General features: G+C 36.3%; 1 protein-coding gene and 1 long non-coding RNA gene across 5 annotated transcripts in view; one reads left to right on the plus strand and one right to left on the minus strand.

Annotated features, from left to right (window-relative positions):
- LOC130708760 (uncharacterized) overlaps nt 1-16,195 on the plus strand; it is a 29,492-nt gene extending 13,297 nt beyond the window's left edge. The window contains exons 2-3 of the long non-coding RNA XR_009009133.1: nt 12,719-12,778; nt 15,873-16,195. This is a non-coding gene — a long non-coding RNA (uncharacterized LOC130708760). The remainder of the gene's footprint in view (nt 1-12,718; nt 12,779-15,872) is intronic.
- Nucleotides 1-16,614, minus strand: part of IFIH1 (interferon induced with helicase C domain 1) — a 56,413-nt gene that overhangs the window by 2,267 nt on the left and 37,532 nt on the right. For all 4 annotated transcript variants that reach the window (XM_007183182.3, XM_007183179.3, XM_007183181.3 and 1 more), the window contains exons 6-13: nt 13,976-14,186; nt 12,699-12,916; nt 11,420-11,536; nt 8,490-8,613; nt 7,700-7,960; nt 6,148-6,407; nt 3,585-3,734; nt 2,606-2,767 (exon numbers count right to left, since the gene is read on the minus strand). In XM_007183182.3, the coding sequence (XP_007183244.1) occupies nt 2,606-2,767; nt 3,585-3,734; nt 6,148-6,407; nt 7,700-7,960; nt 8,490-8,613; nt 11,420-11,536; nt 12,699-12,916; nt 13,976-14,186 (1,503 nt within the window). The remainder of the gene's footprint in view (nt 1-2,605; nt 2,768-3,584; nt 3,735-6,147; nt 6,408-7,699; nt 7,961-8,489; nt 8,614-11,419; nt 11,537-12,698; nt 12,917-13,975; nt 14,187-16,614) is intronic.

The following is a 16,614-nucleotide window of genomic DNA, read 5'->3' on the forward strand; positions in this document are numbered from 1 at the left end:
CCAGGAAAGTTCCATAAGTATCAGATAGTTGGCATGGGCACTGTTGCCTTTTCCATCTTCCTCTTCCTTCCTTCTTAGAGTGAACATGCAGCAGCTGAAATTCTAAAAGCTTTGACCTTGAGAATGGAAGCCAAATAATACAGGGCAGAGAAGAGAGAGGAGTTTTGGCTTCCTCATGACGTCATGGAGCGATTGTATGGGTCTAGATTGCCCACTGCCCACATTCTTTATATGAGAGAATAAGTCCTTAAATTTTTATATCCCCCATTCTGTGGCAAGTAGAGAAACATCAATATTTCATAACAGAGAAAATATAGTTTATGAGAGATATAAAACTTGAGGTAGGGACTGGCCAGTTCTCATACCTATACAATTTCACAATAGAAAACCTAGTTCTTAAATAATTTACCTCCAAACTAAACCTCTCAGAGATGACAAATTTATATTAAGTTGTGGAGGAAGCCATTGTTTTCCTTAAGATCGAAGGAAAGTTTTCAGTAAAAGTAAACTATAGTGCTGAGGAGCAAAGCTGAATGGCCCAACTCTTTGGCTCTCGCCTCTGTGTTTTAGACCTTGATTTGAGGCAGCCATATTTAGCACAGAAAAGAGAACAAAACCTTGCAAGTGAGCCTGCAGGTATGACATAGTTTAATCAGACAAGTATGAAGACTAATTTCCCATGTAAATTATAACAACGTAATGAATTGAAGTATTCTGTTCTTTAAAAGTTTAATTAGGTTGTTCTTGCAAGCTATTTACAGGTCAGCGAGCTGGTGCAAAGATGATTTGGCATACAGGAACAGATACATGTGGGCAATTAAGAAACACCTATGAGCTCGACAGAAAAAAAGACAACAAAACCAAGGTCAGTGTTTGGATATGTAATCAGGACACCGGAAACCAAAAGAGTAGCTCTAAACTAGTAAAGAATATGAAACAATTAGAGGGGCAAAAAGAGAAAAGAGATCATAACAAATATATGGGAGGCACAGCTATGATCAAAGCCCAAATAAAATGTAAAAATGTGGCAAATGTTGTTGGGTGAAGGCCAGGGAACATGTTTAACATCTTCAACTTGCTCCTAGAAGTCTGATTTGATTGAAGAAGCTTTCAGTTATGTATAAACTCAGTATAGGACATGGAGAATAAACCTCCCCTTATGTGTCAACTCTCACCATTCATTAGTGGTTGCCTGAAAGTTGTGTTGAGGAGGTTCTTAAGTCAGAAGAAAGGAGTGCTTTGACCTGGTGGCAATGGGTGCTGGGGGCTTTGTACAGAGTAGTGGTGGCATATACCCCACATCATTGCCATCCCTTCTCTGGGTTTGTCTACCTGGAGTAGTTTCAGGAGAGTAGGTCTCTTAGCCAAAGGAGACCTAAAAATATAGTCCATTCCAGGGCCCCCAACGGGACTGGGTCTTTTTCTAGAGATTATCTGGAAAAATGTGACTCATAAACTCCAGAGATGGTTCTAGAGTTTATACAAAACAGCAGGTCTTGAAACATCAACCTTTGAAAACATCCCACTTGACTGATGTATTTAGGACTTTAAATGTAAAACAATAACTTTCCAGAGGTATTATATGGCCACAAATGTTTGATCTGACACCACAAAATGTTTGGTTTGCCTTATATTTAAAGGGGTTTTAAAATATAAATTCATGTAGAAACCTGGCCAGGAAACCTTGGAGTTGGTTATAGCAATGCACACCAATTTGAAAGCATCCCTTTTGTGAAACTCTATTTAGGGTAGAGCCAATTCCAATGTTAAGAAACTAACATTCACACCCATATGCAAGGGTGTGAATTTTCTTCTAAATGGATTGTTTGCTATTATAGTAGTTACAGTCTTTAATTCAGTGGTATGGGGGATTTCCTGAAATATTGTAGAAATACATTCTTCCTTCGCTGCATTCCTCTCACAACTCAAATGACTCCATGTTAGTAAACTGAGATGCAGCTAGATGATATATGATGTATTTTCTTACCATTCAGGGCTAGCCTCAATGTCTCTCCCTCTAAGAAGCCTTTCCCAAACACCTAACCTAAAGTGTCCATCTAGAAGCTTGTTTCACATTGTCCTGTTCTAATTCTCCAGCTCTTCTTTCCATTCGATGTATTAGTTGCCTTATTTCTGTTTATTGTTTCCCCTCCTCAAATCTCACCATGTACGTAGTCGAATATAAGTTTCATGCAGCAGGGGTCTATCTGCGTTGCTTGCCGCTATGTTCTGTTTCTACACTGTTGCCTGACACACAGTAGGCACTTCACAGATATTTCTGGAATGAAACAATTGTGCCTGTCCAGATTAGACCAGACCAAAATGACCAGGTAGGGTTGAACGAGTGAGTTGCACTAGTCTTTCTGGATTAGGGACAATGTAAGTTTATATTATCAAAGTTTATAGAACGGCTCCCTAACAATTTCTGCCCACCATGGATCTTGATTCTTTGTATGTGAATCTGGACTCAGCATAGCTCATCAAACTGGAATTTATAATTCAGCACAATTTCTGTCTGGAGACTTAGCCACAGAGATATCAATGGTAACCACAGGCAGCCATTTTAAAGGGAAAACCAAAATTCAGAGTTGGCCCAAAACAATACCTTATGAGTGTACTCCTCTGGTTTCATATTCTGAACACGGTCTATAGCTTTATACATCATCTTCTCTCGGAAATCATTAACTGCCTCACGTTCAATAACTCCTGAGCCTCTTTGGGCAACCAGGACGTAGGTGCTCTCGTCAGCTCTGGCTCGCCCACGGGCCTGAGAACAGAAAGAAATCAAGTCACTGAAGGACTATATGCCTGGCTGTGAATGCTCTCGTTTTTGTCCTGGAATGATATTCACTGCTCAGTATCCCAACCTCAAATGATCCCTCTATTCTCTGTAAAGTTAATTCTTTTTCATTCTTTCTTAGTCGGCTACTTCAAACTCAAAATGCACCTTAATGCAGAAAATATGTCCTAGGATGAGGGTGGTTAAGGCCCCACACCAGCCCTCAAAAGCCTCAATAACACAAGACCGCCTTGTCCCGCCTTTCTGTTCCCCGGGGCACCCCTCTCAAACCCTGTGAACCGTCATCAGTGATTTGGGCTGGGGGAGTCCCACTGCCCCCCACCCCGTAGGAGGGATGAACGGGGAGAAGGGCATCTCTGACCTTGCCGCCAGAGCTGTAGAGAGTGCGGCTCTGCTCCTGGCATCCTACCCTCAATGCTGAGCACATATTTCCATGAAATCATGCTCAACATGGTGATATATTTCTATAGTCTTCTGTATAAAGTGATAATATTTAGGTACATTTTCAGTAACAGAAAATGTTATGGCCTTGCCCAGGAACCTCACTATCAACTATAATATCATCCTCATGAAAAATGCATTCTGAGTAGTGAGGCACTGAATAACACATGGACTCCTGAAATCCAAGTATTTCTTAATTTGGTGGCTGTCTGGTTATCTGGTTGATTTCTCTTTTTGTAGGAAAACAGATATATTTTTAAAACTATGTGTGCTGTTTTACTAAAAGAAAACAAAACAAGAACACAAAATCAAAGATTAACATAATCGAGGTATTTGAATGTACCTGGACCATGGCTATTTCGTTAGTGACGAGACCGTAACGGATAACGATATTACATTCTTTAATATCCAGACCTTCTTCTGCCACTGTGGTAGCGATAAGCAGATTTATTTTTCCAGTGCGAAATTTACTAATGACTTCTTTCTGTTCATTCTGAAGAAACATTTTAGTAAATTAAATGTTGTAACACTAAACACATTAAAATCTTCTAATTAGGAAAAGAAATATTAAATTGCAACTGGTCAGTGTAAATTAAAGGATTAAATCATCCACGGATTTGCTGCCATCTGTTTTTGGCATTGAACAAAGACATGATGGTGAGACAACATTTGATTTCCAATCTGGGATTACTACACAATGACAAAAATATTTCCATCCTCCAGTCTGGAGGTGGGAAGGCCATCATTTATGCCAAGGAAACAAATTGATGGGTGACTTGGGAGGAAGAAAGGAGGTGCTTTCAGTTGAGAAGAGGATCCAGCAATGAGAAACTAAAATAGGCTTTGCTTTTTACTATTGATACATTAATTTCAGGCTCTTTAACAGAGGATAAGATGCAGTGACAATTTTAAAGATAGTAGAATTTTGAGTCACAGAGAAAATTCACACGGTATACTGCATTTGGTCATTTTAAGAGACATTCAAGCAAAAAAAAAAAAAAAAAAAAGAAATATTCCTGGAAGAAACTGAAAACATTGGCTGCCTCCAGTGAGGGGAGCTGGGAAACTGGAGGACAGTGCTACGTCTTGTACCTCATTAATTTTGAAAGAGGTAAATATATTATCTGTTCAAAAGGATATAAATAAAAATGAAAGAATAAGTTATTAAAAACATAATTAAAACAGCTGTATTTGTGAAAAAATCTGAATTTTGAAAGTTAATATAGGTATAGAAATCAAATATGCACTCTGGCCCTTGCATAGGAGGAATGATTGAGCATAATCCTAGCTTGACGTGGCCAGTGGAGTTTTATTTTCATAACCATTCTTATCAAAGCTGTTGGTCCAGTGGCCTTTGGTGCACATTCACCCTATCTTTTGCCCCCAAACATTAAACAAAAATACACCTGTCAGACAAACTGTATGTTCTCCTATTCCCATCCCTTTCTTTTCAGAGGCAGCATGTCAGGTGTCTTTATTTGACTCCTAACTGCTAGAGAATCCTGCAGAAAGATCGCTCTCCAGTCTTCTCTGATAATTTCTCCTTCTTGCACTCATATCCACTGATAAAAACTTACATGTCTTTGGATTTTAGCAGATGTTTGTGCCTTCATTCACAGGAGTAACTTTAATAAGGAAAATTTCAGACAGAGTGTCAGACCCTCAAATCATATCACATAGATGCCTAACTCCTCTTCCAATAAGTCCAGCTCAGTTTACAGGTAGGGATGTGGGGAGTGAGGAAGGGGGCATGTTCTAAATTTTGGCATGCAGCCACCAAGTCTGAAATGGGTAAGGAGCAAAAAGTAGCTTGAATGCATACCTTCCATTTGTACCCCATCTCTTTTCAAAGAGGAGCTGAGGCCACATAAAATCAGTCTTAACACTAAAGCTAATAGAATAAAAACCTAAAAACAGGACCAAAAGTGAAAGAGTATAGGTGTATTACTTGCAAGGATTAACACATAGGCTGAGAAAATGAACTTCAATTTTGCCTGTGAGCTTCCTGGAAGCTAGGGCAAAAAGGGAAACATATTAAGTAAACCAGCTCTCATCATAAAAAAAGGATGTAAACTCCTTACCCAAGGAAAACAGTGCTTTCTCTGGCATAAACTTTAGAGGGAACTTTAACATGAGTACGTGTAGAGAGTATACTGAGAGTTATGGTGGACAATTTCAAGAATGACTTTTTTCAGCAAACATTAAAACAGATTTAATTTGCTCCAGTGGACCAAATGATGATGAACATAACAGAACTGAAGTGTCCCCTTGTCCAGCAAGACTGAGGACCAATATGACTTCAGAAGAACATTTTACTCTAACAAGCTATCCTGGTTTCACCCATGCTTATAATCTCTATGACTGTCTTTTTTTCTCTCCCAAGTGTTTTTTTAATACTGTGCACAAAAGTAGTATAATGAATTGAAAACAAAACAAAACAAATCTTAAAAAGGAAAAGAAAATCTCTCATAGTCCCAAATCTCTAACACATCAAATGTCTTAATTTTTCCAAGTTCCCTTCAAGATCTCATTCTATGCAAACATATTTTACATAATTCTAATTATAATGCACACATTTTTGTGGGAATTTGATTTTTCCACTTGATATTATATTGTAATTGTTTTCCCATTTTGTTACTAAGTTTAAATGTCAATCATTTTTTGCAAAGGAAACTCAATCTAGAAAGTTCCTCCAAGAATGTGGAAAAAAATGATTCCTAGAACAATGGTTAGCCTATCAAATACCACAGATTGGTTGCTATTAAACAATTTTCTTTCAAGAACAAGTGTTTCATTCCATTAAAGTATTGGTGGGTTGGTGGGAAGATTGATGAAAAAAGACTACAACTAAACTGGGAAGAGAAATAACGGCATAAGGAGAAAAAAATCCAAAAGGATGGTTTCACCTGTGTCATGGGCTTGAACTCACTGCTGTGTCCAGCTCCAATCAGATGGTGGGCTTTGACTCCTACTTCTGCAAACTTTTCATTTTCAGTAATCCACTGGGAAAGGGCATATGCACTTTGTCGTGTTTTCGTGAAAATTATTCCTCGTGCGGATTCCTCGGCCCTTGTATATTGTTCCATTATGGTGTTTCTCAATTTGGTCAGCTTTTCATTTTCATGTTCTGGGTTTACAGCCAGCTTTTTCAACATTTTCTTATTTTCTTTAAGAAATAATTAGTTTATTTATTTTCTTTTTTATTGAAGTATACTTGATTTATAATGTTGTGTTAGTTTCCGGTATACAGTACAGTGATTCAGTTATATATACGTAAGTATGATATATATATATATTCTTTTTCAGATTCTTTTCCATTATGGTTTATTACAAGATATTGAATACAATATTACAAGATATTGAATATAGTTCCCTGTGCTACACTGTAGGACCTTGTTATTTATCTATTTTATAAATAGTAGTTTGTATCTGCTCATCCCAAACTCCTAATTTATCCCTCTCTCACTACCTTTCCCCTTTGGTAACCATAAGTTTGTCTTCTATGTCTGTGAGTCTGTTTCTGTTTTATAAGTAAGTTCCTTTGTATCATATTTGAGATTCCACATATAAGTGGTATCATATAATTATTTGTCTTTCTGTCTGACTTACTTCACTTAGTATGATAATCTCTAGGTCCATCCATGTTGCTGCAAATGGCATTTTTTTCATTCTTTTTTATGGATGAGTAGTATTCCATTATCTATATATATCTATATCTATCATCTATCTATCTATACCACATCTTTTGCATCCATTCATCTATTGATGGACTTTTAGGTTTCTTCCATGTCTTGGCTATTATAAATAGTGCTGCTATGAACATTGCGGTGTTTGCATCTTTCAGAATTAGAGTTTTCTCTGGATATATGCCCAGGAGTGGGATTGCTGGATCATATAGTAACTCTATTTTTAGATTTTTGAGGAGCTTCCATATTGTTCTCCATAGTGGCTGCACCAATTTACATTCTCACCAGCAGTGTAGGAGGGCTCTCTTTTCTCCACACCCTCTCCAGCATTTACTATTTGTAGACTTTTTAATGATGGCCATTCTGACTGCGTGAGGTGATACCTCATTACAGTTTTGATTTGCAAGAAATAATTAGTTTAAATTAGTAAAATATGTGAATAACTAACTGGAAGATTTTATATAATGAAGTACTAAGATGTTCAACTACAGTTAGTCTTGTGCCATATCTAATAATTAGGCTAGTTTTTAAGATAAATTTATTGTAGTCATCTTGACAATAAAACCAGATGACCAAATGATTAATTATGATCATACAGCTCATGGTTACTTAATCCCATCAATCAGAAATAGCTCCAATATGAGTGGGATTTCTTCTTTCACAACGAAAGATTATTTTAAAAGGGACTTTTGGAGAGCTCTTGAGAAGCAGTGGGTTCATGCCAAAGAGGTAAATGCATGAGACCATGCAAAAATGTTACACTGATTCTTACCCAAAAATAAAGTCATGAGAAATCCATCTGACTCATCCAGCTTCAAAGGTTTCTTTTCATCACCTGCATCTTCATCATCACCATCATCATCACTGTCATCTCCTAGGACTGCAAACTTCTTTTCTTTCTCATCATTGTAGAAAGTTTCAAGGTGATTATATGCATCAATCATTCGGATTGTATCATTAATTTGTAGGGCCTCATTGTACTTCCTCAGATGTTCTGCACAAACACGATCTTTGCGATTTCCTTCTCTTGCAGCTATGAAAAATATGTTATGTAGAGTGAAATCATGATAGAACACTCCCCCACAACTGTGCTGTGGACTTGAATATGTTTATGATACTGACTCGAAAATAGGCTTCACCATGTTTTTGAAATGAGCAAATTAAGGCTCAAAACGTGCCATGAGCACTAAAAGGGGGCCAGTTTTTTGACTCCTAGACTTGCTACTTGTGTTCTGCATCAGCAAGAAAACATACTTGACTCATGCTGACTCAGAGGAATGGCATGAAAAACATATTGTTTGCATTTGCATTTGGAAACAGAGATACTAATATTTATCTTAATATTTTAAATATACAATAAGTGAAAGACTCTGGAGATAAAGAGAAAATGAATTGGTGCCTCTTTCCTTAGATAAGGAATTAGAATGTGTTTATCCTTGTCCTACTCAGAACACAGAAATTCCATTGGCTATTACACTTACTTTCAGTTTGCTTGGGAATATGTGATCTGGAAACATGGCATAAACATGGGATAAACTGTGTTATGTCAAAACCCAAATTACCTTTTTTTTCCATTTGAATGAGCCATTGTTCATAGGGTTGAGTTCCAAAATCTGACATTGGACTAATTTGGCAAAAAGTTTGAATCTTTGTCATTATTTCTAGAAGTTTACCTTTAAATGGATCCTAAAAACAAATTATACACTTATTCTTACATGTTTATATTGCTGAATGAATAACATTATCTTTGTTAAAATCATTTCCATGTTATAACAAATTTGATTCAGAATCTTTGTCTAGACAAAGTAACAAGTCACTCTGATCACCTCTTTGTACACTGATGTTTTTATCAGCTTCTCTTTTACTTCCACCCTCGAGCCACACCACACCAATACCAGGTATCCCTGCTGGAATTTCCAATTTAAAAGTTTACAAAAATAAAATTAATGAATGATATACACTTTGAATGCTAATAGTAATTTTTAAAATATATATTAAAGTAATGCCCCAATTATTTAGAAAGCTTGTAATTTAATTTAGAAAACATTCCTTTTTGAAGAACTGGTTTCAGTATTATTTCTACCAAAATAAAAAGTTAAAAGGTAGAGTTTTGAAAAAAGCCAGACACAGAAGAGTATATACTATAGGATTTCATTTATATAAAGTTCAAAAGCAGTCAAAAGCCATCTTTGGTGTTAGAAGTCAGGATAGTAGTTATCCCACGGGGGGTGGGTGACTGGAGGGGAGAATGGGAAGTTTTGAGGGTTGTGGCAATGTTCTGTCTCTTGATCTGGATTCTTCTTTTTTCTTTTTTTGGCCGCACTGCGCAGCATGTGGGATCTTAGTTCTCCAGGAATCGAACCGGAGCCCCCCTGCATTGGAAGGGCAGAATCTTAACTACTGGACCACCAGGGAATGAAGTCCTTGATCTGGATTTTGGTTATACAGGTGTGTTCAGTTTATGAAAATTCAGCAATCTGTACACTTACGAATTTGAACTTTTCTGTACGTGTGTTACGCTTCAATAAAAAGTATAACCAAAGTTAATTAAGTTAAAAGGTAAGATGGCAAATTCTTTTAAAATATACTCTGAGGGGACTTCCCTGGTGGTCCAATAGGTAAGACTCTGCACTCCCAATGCAGGGGCCCCGGGTCCGATCCCTGGTCGGGGAACTAGATCCCACATGTATCCCTCATGCATGCCGCAACTAAGAGCCCGCATGCTGCAACTAGGAAGTCCGCATGCTGCAACCAAGAAGTCTGCGTGCCACAACTGGGACCTGGCACAGTCAAATAAATTAATTAATTAATTAATTAATTAATAAAATAAAATAAAATATACTCTGAGGATGTGGATTTTTTTTTAGACTGTAGGTCAAATATATTCATTATCACATACATATCACATATAAACGAGGTAAACATACCAATTAAAAGGTAAAATGCTGTGAGATTTAAAACTCAGGTATGTCCTACATACAAGAATCAAACATTTATAACATTCTCAAAATGAAAAAATTATATACAAGAGGTAAATTATATAGGAGAACAGATTAATAACTATTACTTTGCTCTTTTATTGAGATATAATTGACATATAATGCTATATTAGCTCCTTTTTACATCACTTTTTTTTTTCACACACACACACTGTATTTTATTTTTACAAGAGATAAATAAACTGACACCAAGCATTGTAAATGGATGACCACAGATGTTGTGGATTTTTTTTTTAATGATTACGATTAGAAACATGCATTTAAACTTATCAAATAAAACTGAATAAGTAACAAAAAGTGAAGAAAAATAAAGCACATTCAAATGTGCTACTCCAGCTGGAATAGATAGTGCTGTTTTTCAGAATTTCCAAAAAAGAATGACCTATGGCAACTGGTTGCTAACGTTAGTTCAGTGCCTACATTTCAAACACAATGTTATCTGTTATGCATATTTCATAATTCAACATCTTTATGAGGTAGATTTGCAAAGATTACACTTATTATCAAGTACACACAGTTAAAATTGATGATACTTTTTATATTTTACAAAAGAAAGTACTGACATAATGTACTGGTTATAACGTTCAAACTGACTCTCAGTTGGTTTTTATAATCAGTGAAGGTGTTCATCACAAAAATACCATTAAATTAAATATTTCACTGCTTTACTATAAGTATTTTCATAAGAAAGTAAATGTGTCAGGTAGGTAGGACTCCCATTATCATTGCCAACTGTAATCTATTGCCTCTGTTCAATGTCAGGAAATCAATTCTGGAGTTCATCAAGAAAGTAAAAAGAATAAAAGAAACTATGGTGATCCCTCTAGTTTAGCCTTTCAACCCTCCTCATCCCCTCCGCCACCCCTACCCCATCGCGGCTCATATGCAGTCAACCAACTACTGAGTTACTCTTCATATAAACTCAAAAACTGAAAGAAGAATTGAAGAGAGACTTCACAGTAGTGCTTTGCTGCCCAATATCAATAAAAAAGGAATAACACTAACTTTTTTGCTAAAACTTCAAAATAACATTCTTCAGATGGTCAGTATAAATAATCTTTGTATCGTTCAGTTGTGTACCGTATCATCCATCAAATGAATATAAAAATTTAAGGGGCTTCCCTGGTGGTGCAGTGGTTGAGAATCTGCCTGCCAATGCAGGGGACACGGGTTCGAGCCCTGGTCTGGGAAGATCCCACATGCCACGGAGCAACTAGGCCCGTGAGCCACAACTACTGAGCCTGCGCGTCTGGAGCCTGTGCTCCGCAACAAGAGAGGCCACGATAGTGAGAGGCCCGCGCACCGTGATGAAGAGTGGCCCCCGCTTGCCGCAACTAGAGAAAGCCCTCGCACAGAAACGAAGACCCAACATAGCAACCAATCAATCAATCAGTAAAAAATAAATAAATAAATCTTAAAAGCAGAAACCTACCATTTAAAAAAAAAAAAAAACTACCAGATTTTATAAAAAAAAAAAAAATTTAAGCACATACTTCTTTGGTGTCATCTGCGATTACGAACTTTTTACATGGCTCCTTTATTTGGTCTTTAAGTTGATTAGTATTTTCTTTCACGGTTTTAATGGTAAATGCATCAAGATTGGCACATATCTGAAAAAGAGACATTTTTCAATATTCAAATACTTTTCCCTTTCAATTGATTCAATGTAGAATTCTTTCTCATGTAAGAAGTAGGTAGCATGATTTGCTAAACATAGCATTTTTGTATTGCTTTACTGTGGATCTGACTAACCAATAACATTTATCCTGATAGAGTAAAATAAGAACTTCTAAATCAAGTTGGTGGAAAATTCCAGAAAAAAAAAGTATTTATTTTCATTCCTTACATTCCATTTTCCAGCTGGAAAAATTGACGTGGAGAGAGTACAGAAAATTGCAGAGATGGGAAGAGAGTGGTTATGAGCTAACCATATTATATGAGGCATTTTAAGGGTCATCTTGACATCCATGGATCATATTACCACTTTCCTCTACATATAAAAGAGGGCAGTGCAAAGACAGGAGCAGCCAAAGCCCATGTGCCTGGATTTGGATTGGAGTTAGTCCTTAATGCTAGTAATAAATTATATGTTGGAACCAATAATTGTGCTTTTGTCTACTCTATGATTTTTACTGACTTCAACTTAAAGGGACTTAACATAAAAGTGCAATGCCTTGGTGCCAACATATTTTGTGAGTTACTCTGAATTCATTCAGTGCTTGAGATCAACAATAGTACTTTATGTGTTGTTACCATTTGGGGGCAGCTGACAAGAAATACACCTTTAATTAAAGGTTCTCATATCTCCATTTTCCTATTTAATTTGAATTGCCCAGAATCCGAGTATCACACAGAACAAAAAAAGGCACAGAAGAAAATATACAATTTTGAAACTCATGGAATGTGTATAAAAAATTAGAAACTTTCATAGTTTATACATATTTCTATATCAAGTAGATCATTAAGTTTAACAATAGGGGTAGACATTTAAAAGAAGGTATTTCATTTGTCCCAATTTTTTACTAATTACGTTTGCTTTCCATAATTTTTGTGATATTGTTCTGTGTCATAGTTATTTATTAAGGCACTTACTGTTTTGTAGAAGATTGAGTGTATTTACTTGAAAGTGTATAGATTTCACTTAACTGATGATCATGGAATACCATCTTTCATGCACACCATGGCACTTGGACTTAATCTTACCCAAGAAGCACTGGCATTTTCTTTAACTTTGGTTTTTTGGGTTATGCATAAAGTTAATGATTTACTTACTTTTAAAATGTGTTCTTCAGCTTTGGCTTGCTTTTTGGCCCCTCCAACACCTGGTGACGCTGTTAGTCCCAGTATCTGAGGTAAGGGAATCACCGGTTTGTTTTTTTTCTCAAGTCTATTGTTTTTCAACTTCTGGTTCAAATAACGCCTCATGATGTTATTATAGACTGCTTCTTTGTTGGTGTGATGGCATTCATCAATAATGATGAGAGAAAAGTCTTAAAAGAAAATTCAAATGGTTCATTTGTCCATATTGGCAAGGTACAGTGTAAAAGTACCTTTAAGCTAGGAAACTGAGCAGTCAAGCATCTTTCACCTTTTAAGGGGAAATGTAACTATCCTAGCCACCTGTATATACAGATGTTTGTGTATATTAATCATGAAACTATCCCTGTTAGACACTATCCCCACTTAATAGATGAGTTTTGGAAAATTTATAGATCTAAAAAGTGTTATGGGATGGACTTCAAACCCTGGCTTATTCTTCAAAACTCTCAGGATTACATTTTTGGTCTTTAAAAAATATTTAATTTTAAGTTGGTGAATTTTATTTTCATTCTATCAAATGAAAAACATTATTTAAAGAGGAATAATTTTACCTTGTTTTAACATTGCATTTAATTATTATGATTATATATACTTCTTTCCCTACCTCTCTCCTACCTTTTCTTCCCATCCCCCACAAAATAGGAAGGATTGTATTTATTCTATGGAGAAGAAGGCATATCTAACAGGATCAACTAATATGTAAAAAGAACTTGTTGGTAATTAAAAATACGGAGTAAATGAAAAGTCCAGTAAGTGTTTGATTTAATAATGATATTCTTATGCAGAATAAAGTGATCTAATTAAAAACTTATCCAACTTTTTGTTTGCTTCCCTAAGGAAGAAGGGTTTGAATGAAAATTTAAGCAATCGAAGACAATCTAAATTAAAATTATGGAGTGGGAGGTTAGGGTTAGCAGATGTAAGCTTTTATACCTGGAATGGATAAACAACAAGATCCTACTGTACAGCACAGAGAACTACATTCAATATCCTACAATAAACGATAATGGAAAAGAATATAAAAAAGAATGTATTATATGTAGAAATGAATCATTTTGCTGTACAGCAGAAATTAATACATTGTAAATCAAGTATACATCAATTAAAAATTGATAAAATATAATAAATCAAAATTAATCAACATTTTAAAAATTATATAACTAATACAGCCTCTGTTACTACCTTTAGTATTACTAATTCTTTTTACAAAAATAAACATTTCAACCAACCTGACAACTGTACACCATCATCTTCGCCTTCTTCTAAGTTTAAAAGGGAGTTTTCAAGGATTTGAGCTGTACTGATAATAACATCATGAGACTTGACAACTTCTGGAAATGTTATTTTCAATTGGGTATCACCACTTAATCTAGTAACATGATACCATTTCTTCAAAAATGGTTCGAACTCTTTGCGGAAGAGCTGTTCAACTAATGGTACCTTTAAAAATGCCAAAGTTAAAAAGAGAGAAAGAGCATTGTCAAACAAAAGGAGTATTGATCAAAGGCCTACTATGTGTCAAGCATTAACAGAGGTGTTTGCATTATCAGTTAATTAGGTGTAACAACCTATCCATCATTCCATTCATTCACGTGTCAATAAGCATTTATTGAATGTCTATTAGGTGTAGAAATTGTATCTGGGACACAAAGATGTTTAAATTATGGTTGACAACTGTCAGGAACTCATTCTAGCTGAGCACATGGACCAAGAATCAACAAAACAAAACAAATTACCACAACACAATGTGATCATTCTCCCATGGAAACACATAGAAAGTGACAGCAAAATGGAAGAAGCAACTGACCCCTCAAAAGAGGGGTTTATGGAGGAATTTTAATCTGTAAACCATGGGTCAGTGAAGAGATAAACTGAAACTAAGGCTGAATAAGAAATAAATTTTGAGATTGTAAAACAGGGTCAAGCTGTAAAGGGCTATGAACACCAAGCAGAGTACTTTAAATTTTGTATAACAGTTCATAGGACCCTTATGAATTGTTCTGTAGAGTTATTTTTTGGGAATCAGGCCAGAGGCAACCTGCCTAAGGAATTGGAGGAAGCAGAAAACCAAAGGTGAAGAGGCAAGACATTGCCTAAGGGAAAGGATGGCGGTGAAGGGATGGACTGCTGGACTAGCTTTGGTGGCTGAGAAAGAACAAAATAGCAGGTTCCTTAAAAAATAAAAATTCAGTAACCATATGATTCAGCAATCCCACTCTTAGGCATATATCTGGAAAAGATGAAAACCCTAATTTGAAAAGACTCATGCACCCCAGTGTTCGTTGCAGCATTATTTACAATAGCCAAGACATGGAAGCAACCTAAATGTCCATCAGTGGATGAATGGATAAAAAAAGATTTGGTATATATCCACAATGGAATATTACTCAGCCATAAAAAAGAATTAAATAATGCCACTTGCAGCAACATGGATGGACCTGGAGATTATCCTACTAAGTGAAGTAAGTCAGACAGAGAAAGACAAATAATGATATGATATCACTTATATGAGGAATCTTAAAAAATGATACAAATGAACTTATTTACAAAATAGAAATAGATTCACAGACATAGAAAACAAACTTATGGGAGTTCCCTAGTGACCTAGTGGTTAGGATTCTGGCCTTTCACTGCCATGGCCCAGGTTCAATCCCTGGTTGGGGAACTGAGATCCCACAAGCTGCGTGGTGCAGTCAAAACGAAAAAAAAAAAAAGAAAAAAAAAACAAACTTATGATTACCAAAGGGGAAAGGCGGGGGAGGGATAAATTGGGAATTTGGGATTAACAGATACACACTACTATATATAAAAGAGATAAATAATAAGGACCTACTGTATAGAACAGGGAACTATGTTCAATATCTTGTAATAACCTATAGCGGAAAAGAATCTGAAAAAGAGTATATATAATATATATATATATATATATATATATATATAAAACTGAAGCACTGTGTTGTACACCTGAAACACTGTAAATCAATTATACTTCAATTAAAAAACAAAACAAAAACAAAAACACCAAATCAGTGAAAACGCTTTCGGAGAGGCTGTCCAGTGAGTGCGTTGGCACTGAGGTGACTCCACCTGATTGGTGACTCACAGTATTTTCACATTCGCTAACAGGTCAAAATGCAAATCTCCCTGAAGACCCTGACCTGCAGGACCATCACCCTGGAGGAGGAACCCAGTGATATCGTGGAGAATATAAGTGAAAGCTAAAATCCAGAATAAAGAAGGCATCCCCCCCTGGCCAGCAGAGCTCATCTCTACAGGCAAGCAGATGGAAGATGGCCTCACTCCATCTGACCACAACTTCCAGAAAACATTGCCCTTGCACCTGCTCCTCTGTCAGAGGGGTGGCTCTCAGTTCTTCAGTCTTTCACTCACAATGCCCAAATGATGGCATTACTCTTCGTTCTACCCCAATTTACATTTAGAAATTACCAGCTTCGGTAATAGCTGAACCTGTTCAAAGTGTTAATAAAGGTTTTGTTGCATGTAGAGAAAAAAAGAGCTGACTCTCTGTATGTTGTAGTGCCTGCTGAAGGCGGTGGAGTTGACACCTCAAGGCTACACATCACTAGTCGTTCAGAATAGCTCCTATACTGGGGAAAGGAATAACCAGGCCATCTTGAAGGTCATATCCTAGGAGAATTTGTACAGTGGAAGCCCAGGAGTGTACAGTGTGGCAAAGAGAGTTGGCAGGAAGAGTTTCAAGGGCAAACATCAAAGAACGTGTATTATACTCCTCATAATTTAATTACCTGATAATGTGATCAGTGGTTATCTTTCCACTGGTCTGCAAGGTATGCATTATTCTTTTTTTTTTTCTTTTTAACTTGAGATGAACTCCACTTATGTGAAA

The sequence above is a fragment of the Balaenoptera acutorostrata genome, chromosome 8 (assembly GCF_949987535.1).
Source record: "Balaenoptera acutorostrata chromosome 8, mBalAcu1.1, whole genome shotgun sequence".
Lineage (NCBI taxonomy): Eukaryota > Metazoa > Chordata > Mammalia > Artiodactyla > Balaenopteridae > Balaenoptera > Balaenoptera acutorostrata.